The 14,799-nt window shown below is 45.5% G+C and overlaps 1 protein-coding gene across 1 annotated transcript; it reads left to right on the forward strand.

The window, feature by feature from the left end:
* Nucleotides 1-365: 365 nt before the first annotated feature.
* On the forward strand, nucleotides 366-7,454 carry MRPL4 (mitochondrial ribosomal protein L4). Its single transcript, XM_072149465.1, has 9 exons — nucleotides 366-525; nucleotides 1,788-1,869; nucleotides 3,403-3,571; nucleotides 3,693-3,744; nucleotides 3,906-4,023; nucleotides 4,161-4,267; nucleotides 4,347-4,456; nucleotides 5,424-5,497; nucleotides 7,250-7,454. The coding sequence occupies exons 1-9, from the start codon at nucleotides 472-474 to the stop codon at nucleotides 7,393-7,395; spliced, it is 912 nt and encodes a 303-aa protein (XP_072005566.1). The 5' UTR covers nucleotides 366-471; the 3' UTR covers nucleotides 7,396-7,454.
* The last annotated feature ends 7,345 nt before the right edge of the window (nucleotides 7,455-14,799 follow it).

Below are 14,799 nucleotides of genomic sequence, written 5' to 3' on the forward strand. Positions count from 1 at the left end.
AAGTTCTGGCTATCACTATGATCAATATTACTGAGTTTACAAGGCAAATAGTGGCTGGTACTGGGGCACATCACAAAGCAGTAAGATTTGTGGGTTTCTGATTGTTATTCTGTTTTAAAGATTATATTATGATTTAAAGGGGATGTCCATAAGTATCATAGAAAACAGTGAAACAGTTCTTGAATAAAGAAATACAATCCATTCTAACAGCTCAGCACTTCCTATGTTCCTTCTGTGCTATCTGCAGTTTACTCCCGTCCTATACAGTTCTCCTGTTATACAAAGGCGCCCTCCAGTGTCCATATTTCTACTGCGCATGCTCAGTGACGCGCCGACGTCATACTATGGGCACCGTCGCCCCCAGTACTGGCAGCAACGGCCTCAGCCGCGTCACGCGCCGCGCGCCGGAAGTCATCCTGTCATGCCGTGCAGTGACCTTCCTGCCTGCATGTGAGTGCAGCCGAGTCCGGGATGATGCTGAGGGGTCTCCTGCTGACCTGTGCGAGGAGGGCGCCCGGGATAAGGGTGAGAGATACACCCGGTCATATAACAATGGTTATATGTACAATGGTATCGTCCTCTGCGGTAGAATGGTGCAGTCCTCATCTGTAGAATTGTCCAGTCCTGTGTTATAAAATGGTATCGCCCAGTAGTAGACCTCCCGGGGCATGCTGGGAGTTGTAGTTAGAGACTTATAGGCTGTGTTAAAGTAAAGTACATCTCCTGTTGCAAAACTGACAGTGGCATGCTGGGAGTTGTAGTGTTTACAACATCTGGAGACCCCTGGACTGAGAGTGACACATCTACATAACAGAAATGTGCACATAATAGCTCAGTCCTGTTGTATCCGCCATATTTACTTGCTTTTTGGTAATGCTTAGAGATGAGCGGACCCCAAATTCCCAACTACTAACCTTGGTGTGATTGGCCAGGAGGATTAGCCGATCCGGCAATATGTCCGTATCACATCTGAACGCAAACCTTAAATCCGCTCATCTCTATAGTCATGTGGTCACCCAGGATCCATAGATCTCCTGCCCCCTCATCTCTAGTCATGGGGGCACCCAGGATCCATAGATCTCCTGCCTCCCTTATCTCTAGTCATGGGGTCACCCAGGATCCATAGATCTCCTGCCCCCCTCATCTCTAGTCATGGGGGTCACCCAGGATCCATAGATCTCCTGCCCCCCGCATCTCTAGTCATGGGATCACACAGGACCCATAGATCTCCTGCCTCCCTTATCTCTAGTCATGGGGTCACCCAGGATCCATAGATCTCCTGCCCCCCTCATCTCTAGTCATGGGGTCACCCAGGATCCATAGATCTCCTGCCCCCCTCATCTCTAGTCATGTGGTCACCCAGGATCCTTAGATCTCCTGCCCCCCTCATCTCTAGTCATGTGGTCACCCAGGATCCTTAGATCTCCTGCCCCCCTCATCTCTAGTCATGTGGTCACCCAGGATCCTTAGATCTCCTGCCCCCCTCATCTCTAGTCATGTGGTCACCCAGGATCCATAGATCTCCTGCCCCCTCATCTCTAGTCATGGGGGCACCCAGGATCCATAGATCTCCTGCCCCCCTCATCTCTAGTCATGTGGTCACCCAGGATCCTTAGATCTCCTGCCCCCCTCATCTCTAGTCATGTGGTCACCCAGGATCCTTAGATCTCCTGCCCCCCTCATCTCTAGTCATGTGGTCACCCAGGATCCATAGATCTCTTGCCCCCTCCTGTCCTCCTCCATACATCAGATGTCTGACAATTTACAACCTTATTTCTTCTCCGCAGCTCGTCTCGTCCTTCTCCAATGAACCGGCCATCCCCGCTAACCTCATCCTGCCCCCCGGACTAAAGGATGGACCCATCAAATGTGCGTGAGATGAAGTCCTGTCCTGGAATGTGCTAAAAGTGGACAACCCCTTTAAAGTGTTACTATCTATCTAAATATCAGGTCGCAAGAGATGATTATTGAGGTTACAACACCCAACGCCCTCACACATCAGCTGATCTATAGATGAAGCAGACAGCGCCGTCCTCTGTGTAGTGGTCACACCAGCACCATGAAGATGAAGGGAACCTGATCTGCAGTCACCTGTTCTGACCACTACACAGAGAACGGCGCTGTCTGCTTCCTGGTTTATCATCAACAGAGAACTCTGCTCGGTGTTAGACCCCCACAAATCTCACCTTAGGATATGGACATTTGTGATCCCGATCCCCTTTTACTATTGATCAGCCCCAGCAATTTTTCTTTGAGAGTCATTTTGAGTGACTTGTGGATGAAATTTTATGAACACGTTTCTGGGGGAAGAAAAAGTCGTCTTGTAACTTTTTCTGTTTGTTTATGATGGAGCAAAGTGATGAGTTTATTCTTTGGGCTGGTATTTTTCTGGGGAGATCGGATTTGTACAATTGTTGAGAATTAAAACATAAAAATCCATTATTTATTTATTTATTTTTTTGCGTAAATGCTTGGTTTTTTTTTCTCCGCTTTTCTGTTTTTGGGTTTTTAGTCTTGGACATTCCAGGGTCTGTGTAGCTTTTGTCTTGGCTGTTTCCTCTTTTTTTTTTTTTTTTTCGCTTTCATCCAATCGGGGAGCTGATGAGCAAAAAGCAACAACTTTTTATTCTAATATTTTTTTTTACACCTTAAAGAAAATCTACCATCAAAATCCATCATGATCAAACAGGGGAACTTACTCGTAGATCCAGGAATTGTGGTAATTTTCATATATTTGTTATGCACAGCTTCCTTCATTCTAAAATCAACTTTTAAAATTATGAGCCAGAAAGGCTACTGGGGTCGTTACCATAGCACGTCCATGCTGCAGCTTCACAGGCTGTTACACTGTTTCCCCCTGCTCTCCCAGCACTTGCCCCTCCCATTGAATGATGTAATCTCACTGCAGCAGAGGAAGTTTCAGAACACAGTAGGAGGTGCACAGTGTAACTGTCGGTGAATCTACAGCACGGAGGGGCTCTGGTAATGCTGCAGTAGACCTACTGACTCATCAGCATCATTTTATAAAGTTGACTTAAGAAGGAAGGCGGCCATGGATAACAAATATAAGAAGATCACCACAGTCCCGTTGCCTGGATCTATCAGTATGGATTGTGATGGTGGATTTCCTATAATGTTATTATGCTACCTTTATAGTTATGGTTGTGATGGTCTGGTGGTTCCCATATTTATCTTCTCCTCTATACTAGGACTGACGTTGCCAGTTATAATAGGTCATTACAAGTCGTCATTTACTTCTGGGTTCCAGTCAGTCCTGCAGTGAAAATGACCCCCAGTCATCAGGGGTCTACACCTCTGAACCCTCTTAGATGCTGCGGTTGCTAAAATATTGGAATATTATAGATAAAATTGAAAAACCATATATTTTTTTTCTCTTACTAGTCCAGCGCCCCCCGGTGGACCTCTCCCGGCCATTGGTGCGATCCTGTAAGCACCCAGTGCCCCCGCACTTATCTGCCCAGACTGTGTGGTTAGAGACCCTGGATGAGCAGGAGGAGGAACCAACGAGCCTGGTGCAGCTGCACCCCGATGTCTTCAATGTCCCCCCGAGGTGAGGTGTACAATAATGTAAGGCTGGGGGACCTCATGTCCAGGTCTGGGGGTGGCCAGTAGAAGTTCCTGGTGCCCCCATGTTATCACTAAGGGTAACGGGTATTTGTCCTTTGTTCTAGGATCGATATCCTTCACCAGGTGGCAATATGGCAGCGCAACTTCAAAAGAATTGTAAGTATCTCTCTGTTACTAGAGGCCTGATAGTGTGCGATGCCTCCCCTGTCTGGGGTATGTGTCCTACAAGTACACAGGTCGCCAGTAAGGGGGTCCCTGGAGGGTGGGCCCAGTGATTACTGTACATCATAACCTACAGAACATTTGACATTTATCAGAGTTACGCCAAGACGAAGACTCGGGCGGAGGTGAGAGGAGGAGGGCGGAAGCCCTGGGCACAGAAAGGAACCGGCCGAGCGCGACAGGGCAGCATCCGGTCACCTCTGTGGAGAGGAGGTAAGTGCTCTGCTTGCTGTCAGTGAGTCAGATCTTGGTTACATGTTATCGATGCACCAATTTAGATCTTTTTTTTTTTTTTTTTTCAGTCTTGTGTCCCCGTCACTTACAGTTGTGTTATGCTTTATTTTTTTTAGGTGGAGTAGCACACGGTCCCCGGGGCCCCACTAGTTATTATTACATGTTACCCATGAAGGTCCGTGCCCTGGGCCTGAAGACTGCACTGACCATGAAACTCGCTCAGGTATATAGGGGCTTGTTTCCAGGACGCCAACCTGCTGACAGCTTCCATTTAACTCACTGATTACCTGTTTGTCCCACAGAACGATCTGTTCATAATCGACTCCATCGAGATTCCTTCCCCGGATCCTCAGTACCTCGTAGATCTCTTTAAACGGCGGAATTGGGGAGAGTCCGTGCTTATTGTAGATGTGTAAGTACCCGGAGTGGGAAGGAACACATAATTCTTGCATATTTTTCTAGTGGTCCTCCATGGCATGTGTGGAGTGTCCTCCTTGTGTTAATGGCCCCCACGCAGGTCTATTACACCCGGTAGCACGCTGTATCTCACCACACCGTGACCCAGCCGAGCCTCCGAATGTAGAGCAGGTCCTATTTCTGTCCCGATTTGCTGCACGGCCGCTCAGTTTTTGATAGAAGATGAGGAGAGTTTTAGAAAAAAAATTCACATTTCCAAACTTTCTAAAGCACCATAGAAATATAGTGTAAAAGGTATCAAAAAGCTTTACATTCCCTGAAATTGGTAACTACAAAAAAAATACAGCTGGCCCCACACAAAAACAAGCCCCCCCCTAATATAACAGAAGTATGAAAAATAAAAAACAAGTGCCAGAAAATGGAAAGCAAAGCATTTTTTTTTTCCCTTAAACATTTGAAGAAATTCTTTCCCCACCTCCATCAACCTAGGTGCAGCTCCCTTTTACATCTCGTCCTGGAAAAATCAAGTCCTCATACTAGTCTATGCTTTGTTGCTGGGTAAAACAAGTTATTTTTGTCATCTTTAATAATTCTAATGTATTTTACAATATAATTGTGGCTGCACTGATTCTGGAGCAGTTGTGATTTCTACACCAGCTCTGTCATTACTGTTAATTATTGACCCTCAATATGCAAATTTGGCTCTGTACTGCTAGGTGGGCGGTCCTGTAATGGAGCCAACGCCCACCTGACAGTAGGATGGTAATTGGTATCTTGGATGCCCAAACTTGTGGCACTGATTGCTGGGGACTACAGAAAACATTTAAGCTGCTAGTTTTCCCCGTTTTCTATGTTACCTTTATCAAAATACTTATAAGTGGGAGGAGCTTGATGCTCTTGGGGAGGAGCAATTACGAATACTAAAAAATATATATATATTTGTCTTTTTATTTTTTTCACAGAAATGAAGACATGCCAGATAATATCCTCGGTGCAACCATCGATTCAAAGAAGATAAATCTAATTCCAGCCATAGGTAACCGTCTTGTGATTATTCATTTTTATTAGAAAAATGTATTGTTTATATTTTTAATGCACAGAGGCAAAAACTATTTATTTACACTTCCGAATACAAAAAAGCCAATTGAAGTTGGGGAAAGAAAGTGAGAAGTAAAAATCGTAGGAGGGCGCATTTATATCAAGGTTATCTGAAGGTGGTAAATCCTTAAAAGGGGTATTCCTCCTACGAAGACAAGATTCTTAAATATACTCGGGATTACAAAATAACACATTCTCTAATTCACTGTTATTAACAAAAATACAGCATTTCACAGATAAAATTCCATCCTGTCTCCGTCATGTTCTGACTATGGTCGGATTCTTCTCATGAATAGCTTCTCTTGTCTGCACGCTGCAGTGCTCTCTGTCTCCTGCCACTCCCCCTGCATTACAAGACCAGCTCAGACACAGGCACTTTCTGCTGGCAACCAGCAGTGTGCAGAGACTTACTGTATTAGCTACAGACAGATACGGTCCTTACCCGGGAGGGAGGCATATAGCAGAGCTGACTCTGTATGTGTTATAGTTGAGTTAGCAGAGCTGAGTGTCATTGTGTGTTATATGCATCTCATGGATCTCATCATCTCTCATATCTGACCTGTCTCTTCTCTTTTTCCATATGTCAGATACTAGTTCAATGTTTATAAGCCTAATGAAAGTGTACTCTGATAATCTAAGCACATTGTCAGCACGCAGCACAGAGGACTCATGAAGCGTCTGCTTAGAGAGACCCCACCCACACTCTTGGATCTTACACTGACCATCACTGAGTGATAGGAGCTAAACAGCAATAAAACTGGGTAAAATTGCAAAGTAAGGGGTTTAAAATGATCTTTATCACTAGGGGATTGAAATTTGGGAACGGAGAGTAAAGAACAGATTGCTCATAGGCTAACATTGCAACAGTGAATTATGTATACATGTATGTATGTAAACTACTCACCTGGAGTGGTTGTGCATCACACAAGGCACAACTCTAGTCAAGGCGTCTTTAGTTGTCTTCTATGGGTGCAGCTGGTATCTTATATCTCGGGTCTGATTTGCTAGTCCAGCTGGAGTGTGAACAGTAGACCGTAGCCAGGGTGTGCGCCCACTCTATCTATGTTCTACATATTGGGAATGTGATGTCATGTGAACCCAGCCTTGAAGGACATCTACCACCAGGATGATGGATTATATACCAAGCACACTGACATACTGGTGTGTGTCCCCTCTGGCAGGAGCAGGATCTGCTCTTCTTGTATCTTCTTATGCCCTGGTTTTTAAGTAAAAAAGGCTTTAACAATTATGGAAAAGAACCCCAGGGGCTAAAGGTTCCATTAACACCTACAAAGACTGGAGCTTCTTAGACTCGTTTGCATAATTTTTCAAGTTTTTTTTTATTTTTTTAAATCATTGATTAAGAGTATTAAAGAAGAGCGGATCCTGCCAGAGGGGGCACACACACCAGTAAGTTCATGTGCTTGGTTTACAATCATTCATCCTGGTGGTAGATGGCCTTTGTTTATAAGTCTGTGCGTATCACCGGATATTTGCCTACCCTGTACGATTCCCGATTTGGTCTGGGTTAATCAGATGGGGGTAGTAGGTGTGAGCCTTATCGCCAGAGCCTTTAGTGTAATGTAAAAGTAGCAGGAGGGCGCATTCCAATCGAGGTTATCTGATGGTTTATTACTAAGCTGCTTCTGGTGTCTGACCTGTGGTAACCTCTGTTCTCTCTCGGCGCCAGGTATAAACGTGTACAGCATGCTGAAGCACGACACCGTCCTCTTGACCGTGGCGGCCGTGGATTTCCTAGAAGAAAAGTTACTGTGGCAAGATTCCCGCTACACAGCCTTGTACCCCTTCAGTTTACCCTACAGCGACTTCCCCTAAACATGGGGCTCATCTTTTTTTTTTGTATATAAGATTTCAATAAAAGTGAAGAAAATCTCCTTCTCTGTCGGCGTATTATGTCCATGTTTATCAAGCCATTTACCTCTACAAGGACTTGTTTTAGAAGTGTTAAAATTTGTAAAATACAATTTAAAAAAAAACGCAAAAGCAGAAACACTGGGGGAGATGTATTAATGTGTCGACCGTCAGACCAGTGCAGGGTAGACCGAGCTCGGCTGCGGCAGATTAATCCCTGCGTCCGATGCCGGGTCACAGATCTCCCGCGCCTGATGGCCGGGAGGGGGGTGGGGGGAGGATCCCCGCGCCTGATGGCCGGGAGGGGGGGCGGATCCCCCACACCTGATGCCGAGGGGGAGGGGGGGATCCCCCGTGCCTGACGGTGCGGTGCTGGTGCACTATAAGACTGGGAGTTGTACTTTGCACCTCCAATCAGGTGCTGCGCCACAATATTGAATTTTCCTGTGCACTGACTATTTTCTGACGCATCTCCCCCAATGTGTGAAAAATTACTTGGAAACACACTTCTTTTTCTAAAGGAATGAAGCTGGATGTTGCTACTCAAATCTCCCTATCTAGTTGATCGTTAGCAAGTGTGGCCACCTCTATACAAGCAGAAGTTCTGACAGTGTGCTGAGCTGGAGCAGCTGAGGACAGAAGACATCAGCAATGAGATTAGAGAAACATTTGTTCCTGCCTTCCATATGCAAACAATTGGAAATCTTTACTAAACAACATTTCTGTTACTGGACTAGTATGCCTTTCAATGGGAACCTTGTATGAGCCAACTCTGCAGTCACAACTTCCCAGAAGTGGGGCATGTAATGGTGTCCTGTGTGCTCAGATAGAGAGAAGGGCTTTCCTAGTGTTCCCTTTCGTACACCCTATAGGTTTCTCCCAGTACAGAAGGCTAGAGAGAATAAAGAACTAGAAGTTTCATGTTAAACCAGCCCTTTAGAACCCCCCCCCCCCAGTTGGGTATTGGATATCATTAAGGAAGGTCTAACATTGCTACCTACCTCCACCTCATTTCAAGTTGTGTCAAGCAGCCTGGCAAAGCAAACCATGGAAAGAAAAATTCTGAGTCTTCTAGGGTAAATAGGTGTTGGTAGAGGTTCCGTTATAGGAGGTCAAGAGTTTTTTTTTTTTTCAACTCCATTCCAAACAATAATAAATCTTAAGGACTTTGAACAAATATCTAATAGTAGAAAAGTTCAAAATGGAGACAATAAAATCGACCATAAATCTGCTATACCAGGACTGTCATATGGCATCTATAGACCTGTCAGGTGCCTATTATCATGTACAATTCACGTACAGTCACACCGCCACTCTCAGATATTTATGTATTTCGAGGGGACATTGTGACATCGGCAGTTGAAGGTCCTTCCTTTCAAAATAGCGTTTGCTCCCAGAGGTTTTTTTTACAAAGTTGATGGCCTCATTTATAAGAAACGACAGGGGACCTTTTATTCCTCATCTAGACAACTAGATCAGGACCCCCTGATGGTCCTGTATCCAGAGAGATCTCTAACTAGTTCTTCTGAAGTCCGATGCATGATGTCAGTCAGAGGAGGAGGCGTTCAGAGCTCTCCACATTGATTTCATTGTTAAACTCTCCGCCTCCTTGACTTTATACAACCAATTTACTTCTCACTTCAAAATTGATTTTCTAGATGAGGCCACCACATTGGACCATTAAAGAAACAAAAACTAGACAATATTACGCTGTTTGACCATATACTGGAAGTGGTTTATTAGGCCAATTGCTGATGACAGGTTCCCTTTAAAGTCTATACTACCATTATTAAAAGTTACAGAATTAAGGATTATGTCAGACAATGGGACAGCTGGTCCTCCACTGGTGGATTGAACTTTCGAGATCTCCTTTATAGCCATTGAAAGTCCAAAGTCTTTAGCAGCCGTACACAGAAAAAGAATAGAAAATGTAAATGCAGATTTCCTAAGTCAGTACCAGCTGAACCAGGGAGTGTGGGAACTCAAGAAGAAAATCTTTATAATAAATAATAATTCTTTATTTATATAGCGCGTACAGATTATGCAGCGCTGCACAACGCATGTCAAATTGGTCCCTGTCCTCATGGGAGTCAATCTAATCAACCTAACAGTATGTTATTTGGAGTGTGGGAGTAAACCGGAGGACCCGGAGGAAACCCACGCAAACACGGAGAGAACATACAAACTCTTGCAGATGTTGACCTGAGTGGGATTCGAGCCCAGGACCCCAGCGCTGCAAGGCAGAAGTGCTACTCACTCAGCCACCGTGCCACCCATTTTTTAGGAAGATTGTCAGGTTATGTTGCCTACCAGACATGGACCTCATTGCCTACAGAGAGACAAATATTCTGCTCCCTGAATCCTCGAGACAATCCATGGAAGTTGGATGCTCTATCCTATATTTGCAACATCAAATTCGGGAATGTGTTTCCCCCTCTCTTTCTGCTCCTGAAGTTGATACAAAAGATCAGACAAGACCAAGATAATTCTAATTGCTCTCTTCTGCACCAGGAGGACATGGCTCTCAGTTTTGAGAGGTTGCCAGATTTACTGGGCACTGAGTCAGAGCCCAGCGTACCATCCAGAAGACAGCCACCCTTATCTGGCTTTTGGGAGGGTAATACTCTAGGAAGGGAAGTAATAGATACTGTTCAGAAGAAGCTAGTAACATCTAGATCTATTTCTGGGCAAAAATCCAAGAAGGCTCAGCAAATTGTAAAGTAGATACAAGATCACACACACATGGCTAAGATCCTGGATTTCCTCCAGAAAGGGTTAGAAAGTCTTATTCCTGCCACATTGAAGGTTCAGGTTTCTAGACTGTTTGACAAGTTCCTTACCAATAGAGTTGAGTGAGCACTAAAATGCTCGGGTGCTCGTTACTCGAGACGAACTTTTCCCGATGCTCGAGTGCTCGTCTCGAATAACGAACCCCATTGAAGTCAATGGGAGACTCGAGCATTTTTCACTGAAAGAACACATTGAAAGAAGAACACTGAAGAACACATTGCAGATGTTTGCACTGTGAAGAACACAGTGAAGAACACATTGCAGATGTTCCGTACATCTGCTAACTTATCTGAAGACACGCATGTCGAACAGTGTTCTTAACAATAGTATGTGAAGAACAATATGTGTGAAGAACACATTGCAGATGTATGGAAACATCTGCAATGTGTTCTTCACTGTGTTCTTCATTGTGTTCTTTCAGTGAAAACATCTGCAAACATCTGCAATGTGTTCTTCTTCAGTGTGTTTTTAATGTGTTCTTTCAGTGAAAAATGCTCAAGTCTATCATTGACTTCAATGGGGTTCGTTATTCGATACTGTTTTCATTGTATTCTTCACTGTTCTTCACTGTGTTTTCTTAAGTAAATGCTCGATCTCGAGCTGGCGAAATACTCATCTGAGCATCAAGCCGTTTCGAGTACTCAAGCTCAGACGAGTATGCTCGCTCATCTCTACTTACCAACCATCCATAGATTATTAGAACTATTTCCTGTAATATGCCAGTTAGGAGATGTACAGTCTCTCCCTGGGATTTACTAGTTGTTCTCACGTCCATTACCATGTCTCCCATTGAACCCATCACCCACGAGTTTTTATGTTTTTTTTTTAATTATAATTTATTCTTTTAAACTTTTTTTTATTTTCATTTTTACTATTTTTCAGACTCCCTAGGGTACTTTAACCCTAGGTATGCTGATCAATCCTATCATATACTGCCATACTACAGTATGGCATTCATTCATTACAATGTGCTGGAAGACCCGAGGCTGTCATGGCCCATACACCATCATCTTTTTGAAGCCGCCGGCGGTGATCGGCAGGAATACATACACCCACGATCGGTGCTGGCGCGGGTGTTACCGATAAGCCTTTGCTGCAATATGCGGCTCAGCCCGTGAGTCCTCTCCATGCACCCGGCATGTGACGTAGTATTACGTCAATATGTCGGTAAGGGGGTCAATGAAATAGTAACTTTGTAAAACAGCCGGAGGCGCTCAGGCTGACGACGCCGAGCGCCTCTAGGCTTCCGCAGCTTTTAATTTATGCACGCCCCCGCTGCAAGCCTCCTCCTCCAGGCCGTGGAATTACAATCCGGCCGGTGACATCAAGTTATTATTTGATTTATAAAGATGGCAGGGAACGTGTTAAAAACGATCTGTCTTTTACAGCTGTCAAAAATAGAACTAACCTACTGATGTTGTTTGAGCGAATTGAGGTGACCAGGACTGACACCTTCCAGCTGTTTGAGGGGGTATGGAACCCTTGGATTACTTCGCAGGGCCCCTTAACAATCACCTAGGTATAGCCTGTCCCTTCAATAGAATATCATTAGTAATTCCAGGAAATCACTTTTTTTGTCATTCAACCAGCTGCTTCTAAAGAGAAGGTGAAAGTCTGTGGTTTTTCCCGTTAATGTCTATGTTATTGTAAGTCTTTCAGTGTGTGGACATTTCATGGCTGTGGTGAACGTTCACAACCGATAACCCCATGATGCGGTGTAGTCTCCAGCTCTTGTGCCTGCTTCCTCCTGATAAGTCGTGAGACCAGTCATGTTGTTTTGTTCTATGAGATCCACAAGTAGAATATTTTTAATGTTATGACATGGAGTAACGGAGGAGTAGCCATAGAGAGTGCAGAACCCCTCAACCACCAGGCCCTGAAGCCCGAGGCAGCCCTCAACCAGGGGCAGATGAAGTGCCCCTTACATCCCACCATAACCGTCAGTGCCTTTTGGTCTTACATAATGGCGCAAGGCATTTATTTGCATCATTTTCTACTCCAGGCTTTGCATAAATAGAATTGTAAGTCACCCTACTAACATTGTCCCTGGAGGGGCCCCTTACCCTGTGGCGGGTGTGGGGAGTAGGCTCCGGGCTCACTCGAATGGGCGGTCGAGTCCTCTGGGACCGCCTCACTCCCCCGTCTCCTTCACTGCTCACTGGCTCAAGGGCCTCCATAACCTTCTGCCTTAACTCCGGTCCGCCCGAAGCCGCCATCGCCCGTAGCTGTGCTAAAATCTCCGCAAAGGTCAGCCATGCTGTTCAATCTTCAGCCGATGGCTTAAAATGGCTGCTCCGCCTCTTCGTGCAGCCCGTTTTACCTAGTCCCCTTGGCAACTAGCGCCACTACCTAACCCCTCCCCCTTTCGTATCGCTCCCTCCCCTCGACCGCGTCATGCCGGCCTTCCCCAACTTCGTGGGTCCGTCCTCTTCTTTACTAACATTTGTGCCAGTTTTCTGATGTAAAAGTGTACTGTAATGGACTCCAGTCACTTAATGGAATGAAATGTATCGAGGTTGTGCACCTAATTAATGATGGTCATAAAATAGGCACAGGCTGCACTGTGGTACCATGATATGAGGACCTGTGTGACAAACACCAGTCACGATATATATATATCCCTGCAGTGAACATTCAAGGATAGGGTGGCACAATCCTATCAAAACAATAGCCCCAGATGCACACCATTGTAAGTCAGTGGAGTCTGTTAGGCCTATACTGTGAGGGTCCACACCGCTGCCATGGTGATAGTTACCCTGACAGGAGTGTAAACAAGGCCATACAACTACAGTATCACTCACTGAGGCCCCTTGCACACGAACGTGGTGGGGGTCGTATATTTGTCCGCACACATTGCACGCACACGTGTATACTGTCTTGTGTCACTGTACCATATCGTCACCGGTCCCCATGGTGAAAGGAGGGGTGCGCACACTCATCCCTGCGCCTCTCCAGCTGAACATGTACTACCAGGTCCCAGGGGGTAGTGCACGTACATGTGCAAGAAGCCTTGTAGTGACTGCAGGGACTTGTAAACTAACCCCAAATTATATAGGCTCTTGACCCGGAATTTTAAATCCTCGCAAAACAAAACCAGCCATCAATGGACACCTCAACGTGTTTCTTGTTGTGGGTATGTGGGGGGCGGGCCACAGCATTTATTTTCAGAGAAACAATTAATTAATTAAATAACCAATAGAAAAAATGCAAAATAGTTGGAACAAAATTCATGCCCATCCGGGCCCTTCGCTTCTTCTGAGCAAAAACCTTTCACCCGAATGGCGTCAGACGTCATGTGGGCACCTGCATCTCACCTTCGGGCATGTGAAAATCCGCCAATGCTGTGACATCTGAAGGGAAGACAGAAAGAACAGCCAGAAACCCGAAAACCACCTGTAAACGAAAATTAACCTGAGGGCAGGGTGGGTGGGCGACTTCACACCGCTCGGTCCTGAGGGCAGAAGGAAAGAGGCCCCTCCCCCTTCCCCCCATAGCTTTTAAAACCACAGGGCGGGCCCCAATAAGCCCGTCTAATCAAGCACCTTTTTGGGACCGCCTAAAGAAGGGGCCAATCGCCTTTTACCCACCTCCTGCACCATCACCGTAAATCCCCTACAGTCCCCAGCCCCTTCTCTATGCGATTTGGGGCTAATGATTACACACCTTCAGACTCCTTCACACACATATATATATATATATACACACACCTATGTATATACAGTCCCCCCCTGGCCAATGATAGCCAATGGCTAGTTTCTAGTGGCATCAATTTGCCAGTTTGACTGTTCAGTTGCTAAACCCAATAGGGAACATTGCTCCCCTCCAGCAGGACCGACGGGAGGAGGAAGAGGAGGGAGACGATGAGATCTTCTCCTACTTCACGGCCCTTCACATTGTAGTGAAGAGTTTCAAACTAAATTTACATTTCGGATGGCCATGCGCCCCCTGCCGCCCGAAACGCACAGTTGAGGTTTCTGCCATTGCCAAAGGCTGTATGATACCAGTATGATAGGTGGGCATCCCAGTACAGATTACTCCTGAGGTCCCAGAGCTTCAAGTAGAGTCTCAAGTAGTGACGGCCAGGCAGTCTTCCATTCTTTAGTGTGCCAGGTCAGATGTCGGGGCCCCCTGACACTCCGGGCCCCATAGCAGCTGCTATAGCTGATGTTGCTGTAGTTATGCCCCTGCGAATGAATATGACCCCAATAGAGGAGGATTTTTTGGTAAACTCTATAATGTTTTTGGCCACTACTGGTAACATTGAAAGCAGAACATTTTCATGGTTTAGTGCCCCAAATACTCCTGACAGGCTCCCTACAAGGCTCCTATGAGAGTGTTCTAGTTTCTAGATGTTTTAGGGGTCTTCAAGAGCCCCTCCTACACACTTTGAAAGTTAAATCCCGCACTCAGTCCGAATCTGTACGATCGTCCGCCGGCGTCTGCTCCGTTATTCTGCGTTATACTCCGCTGCTTACTGATGCCTTCACTACTTCTTTTACATGGTTTAGACACTTTGTGAAAGTTTCTGTTTCGTGTCTGACAAGGGGTGGGGCTCATACTTTCTAAGATTGCCTAAGA

This window comes from Engystomops pustulosus, chromosome 4 (genome assembly GCF_040894005.1).
Source record: "Engystomops pustulosus chromosome 4, aEngPut4.maternal, whole genome shotgun sequence".
Classification (NCBI taxonomy): domain Eukaryota; kingdom Metazoa; phylum Chordata; class Amphibia; order Anura; family Leptodactylidae; genus Engystomops; species Engystomops pustulosus.

What these genes read in the sequence shown, in the direction of transcription:
- MRPL4 (XM_072149465.1), top strand. Translation starts at nt 472, where the DNA reads ATGATGCTGAGGGGTCTCCTGCTGACCTGTGCGAGGAGGGCGCCCGGG. An exon ending in GGAGGGCGCCCGGGATAAGG is followed by an intron (nt 526 to 1,787) that starts GTGAGAGATACA and finishes TCTTCTCCGCAG; the next exon opens with CTCGTCTCGTCCTTCTCCAA. An exon ending in AGCGCAACTTCAAAAGAATT is followed by an intron (nt 3,745 to 3,905) that starts GTAAGTATCTCT and finishes GACATTTATCAG; the next exon opens with AGTTACGCCAAGACGAAGAC.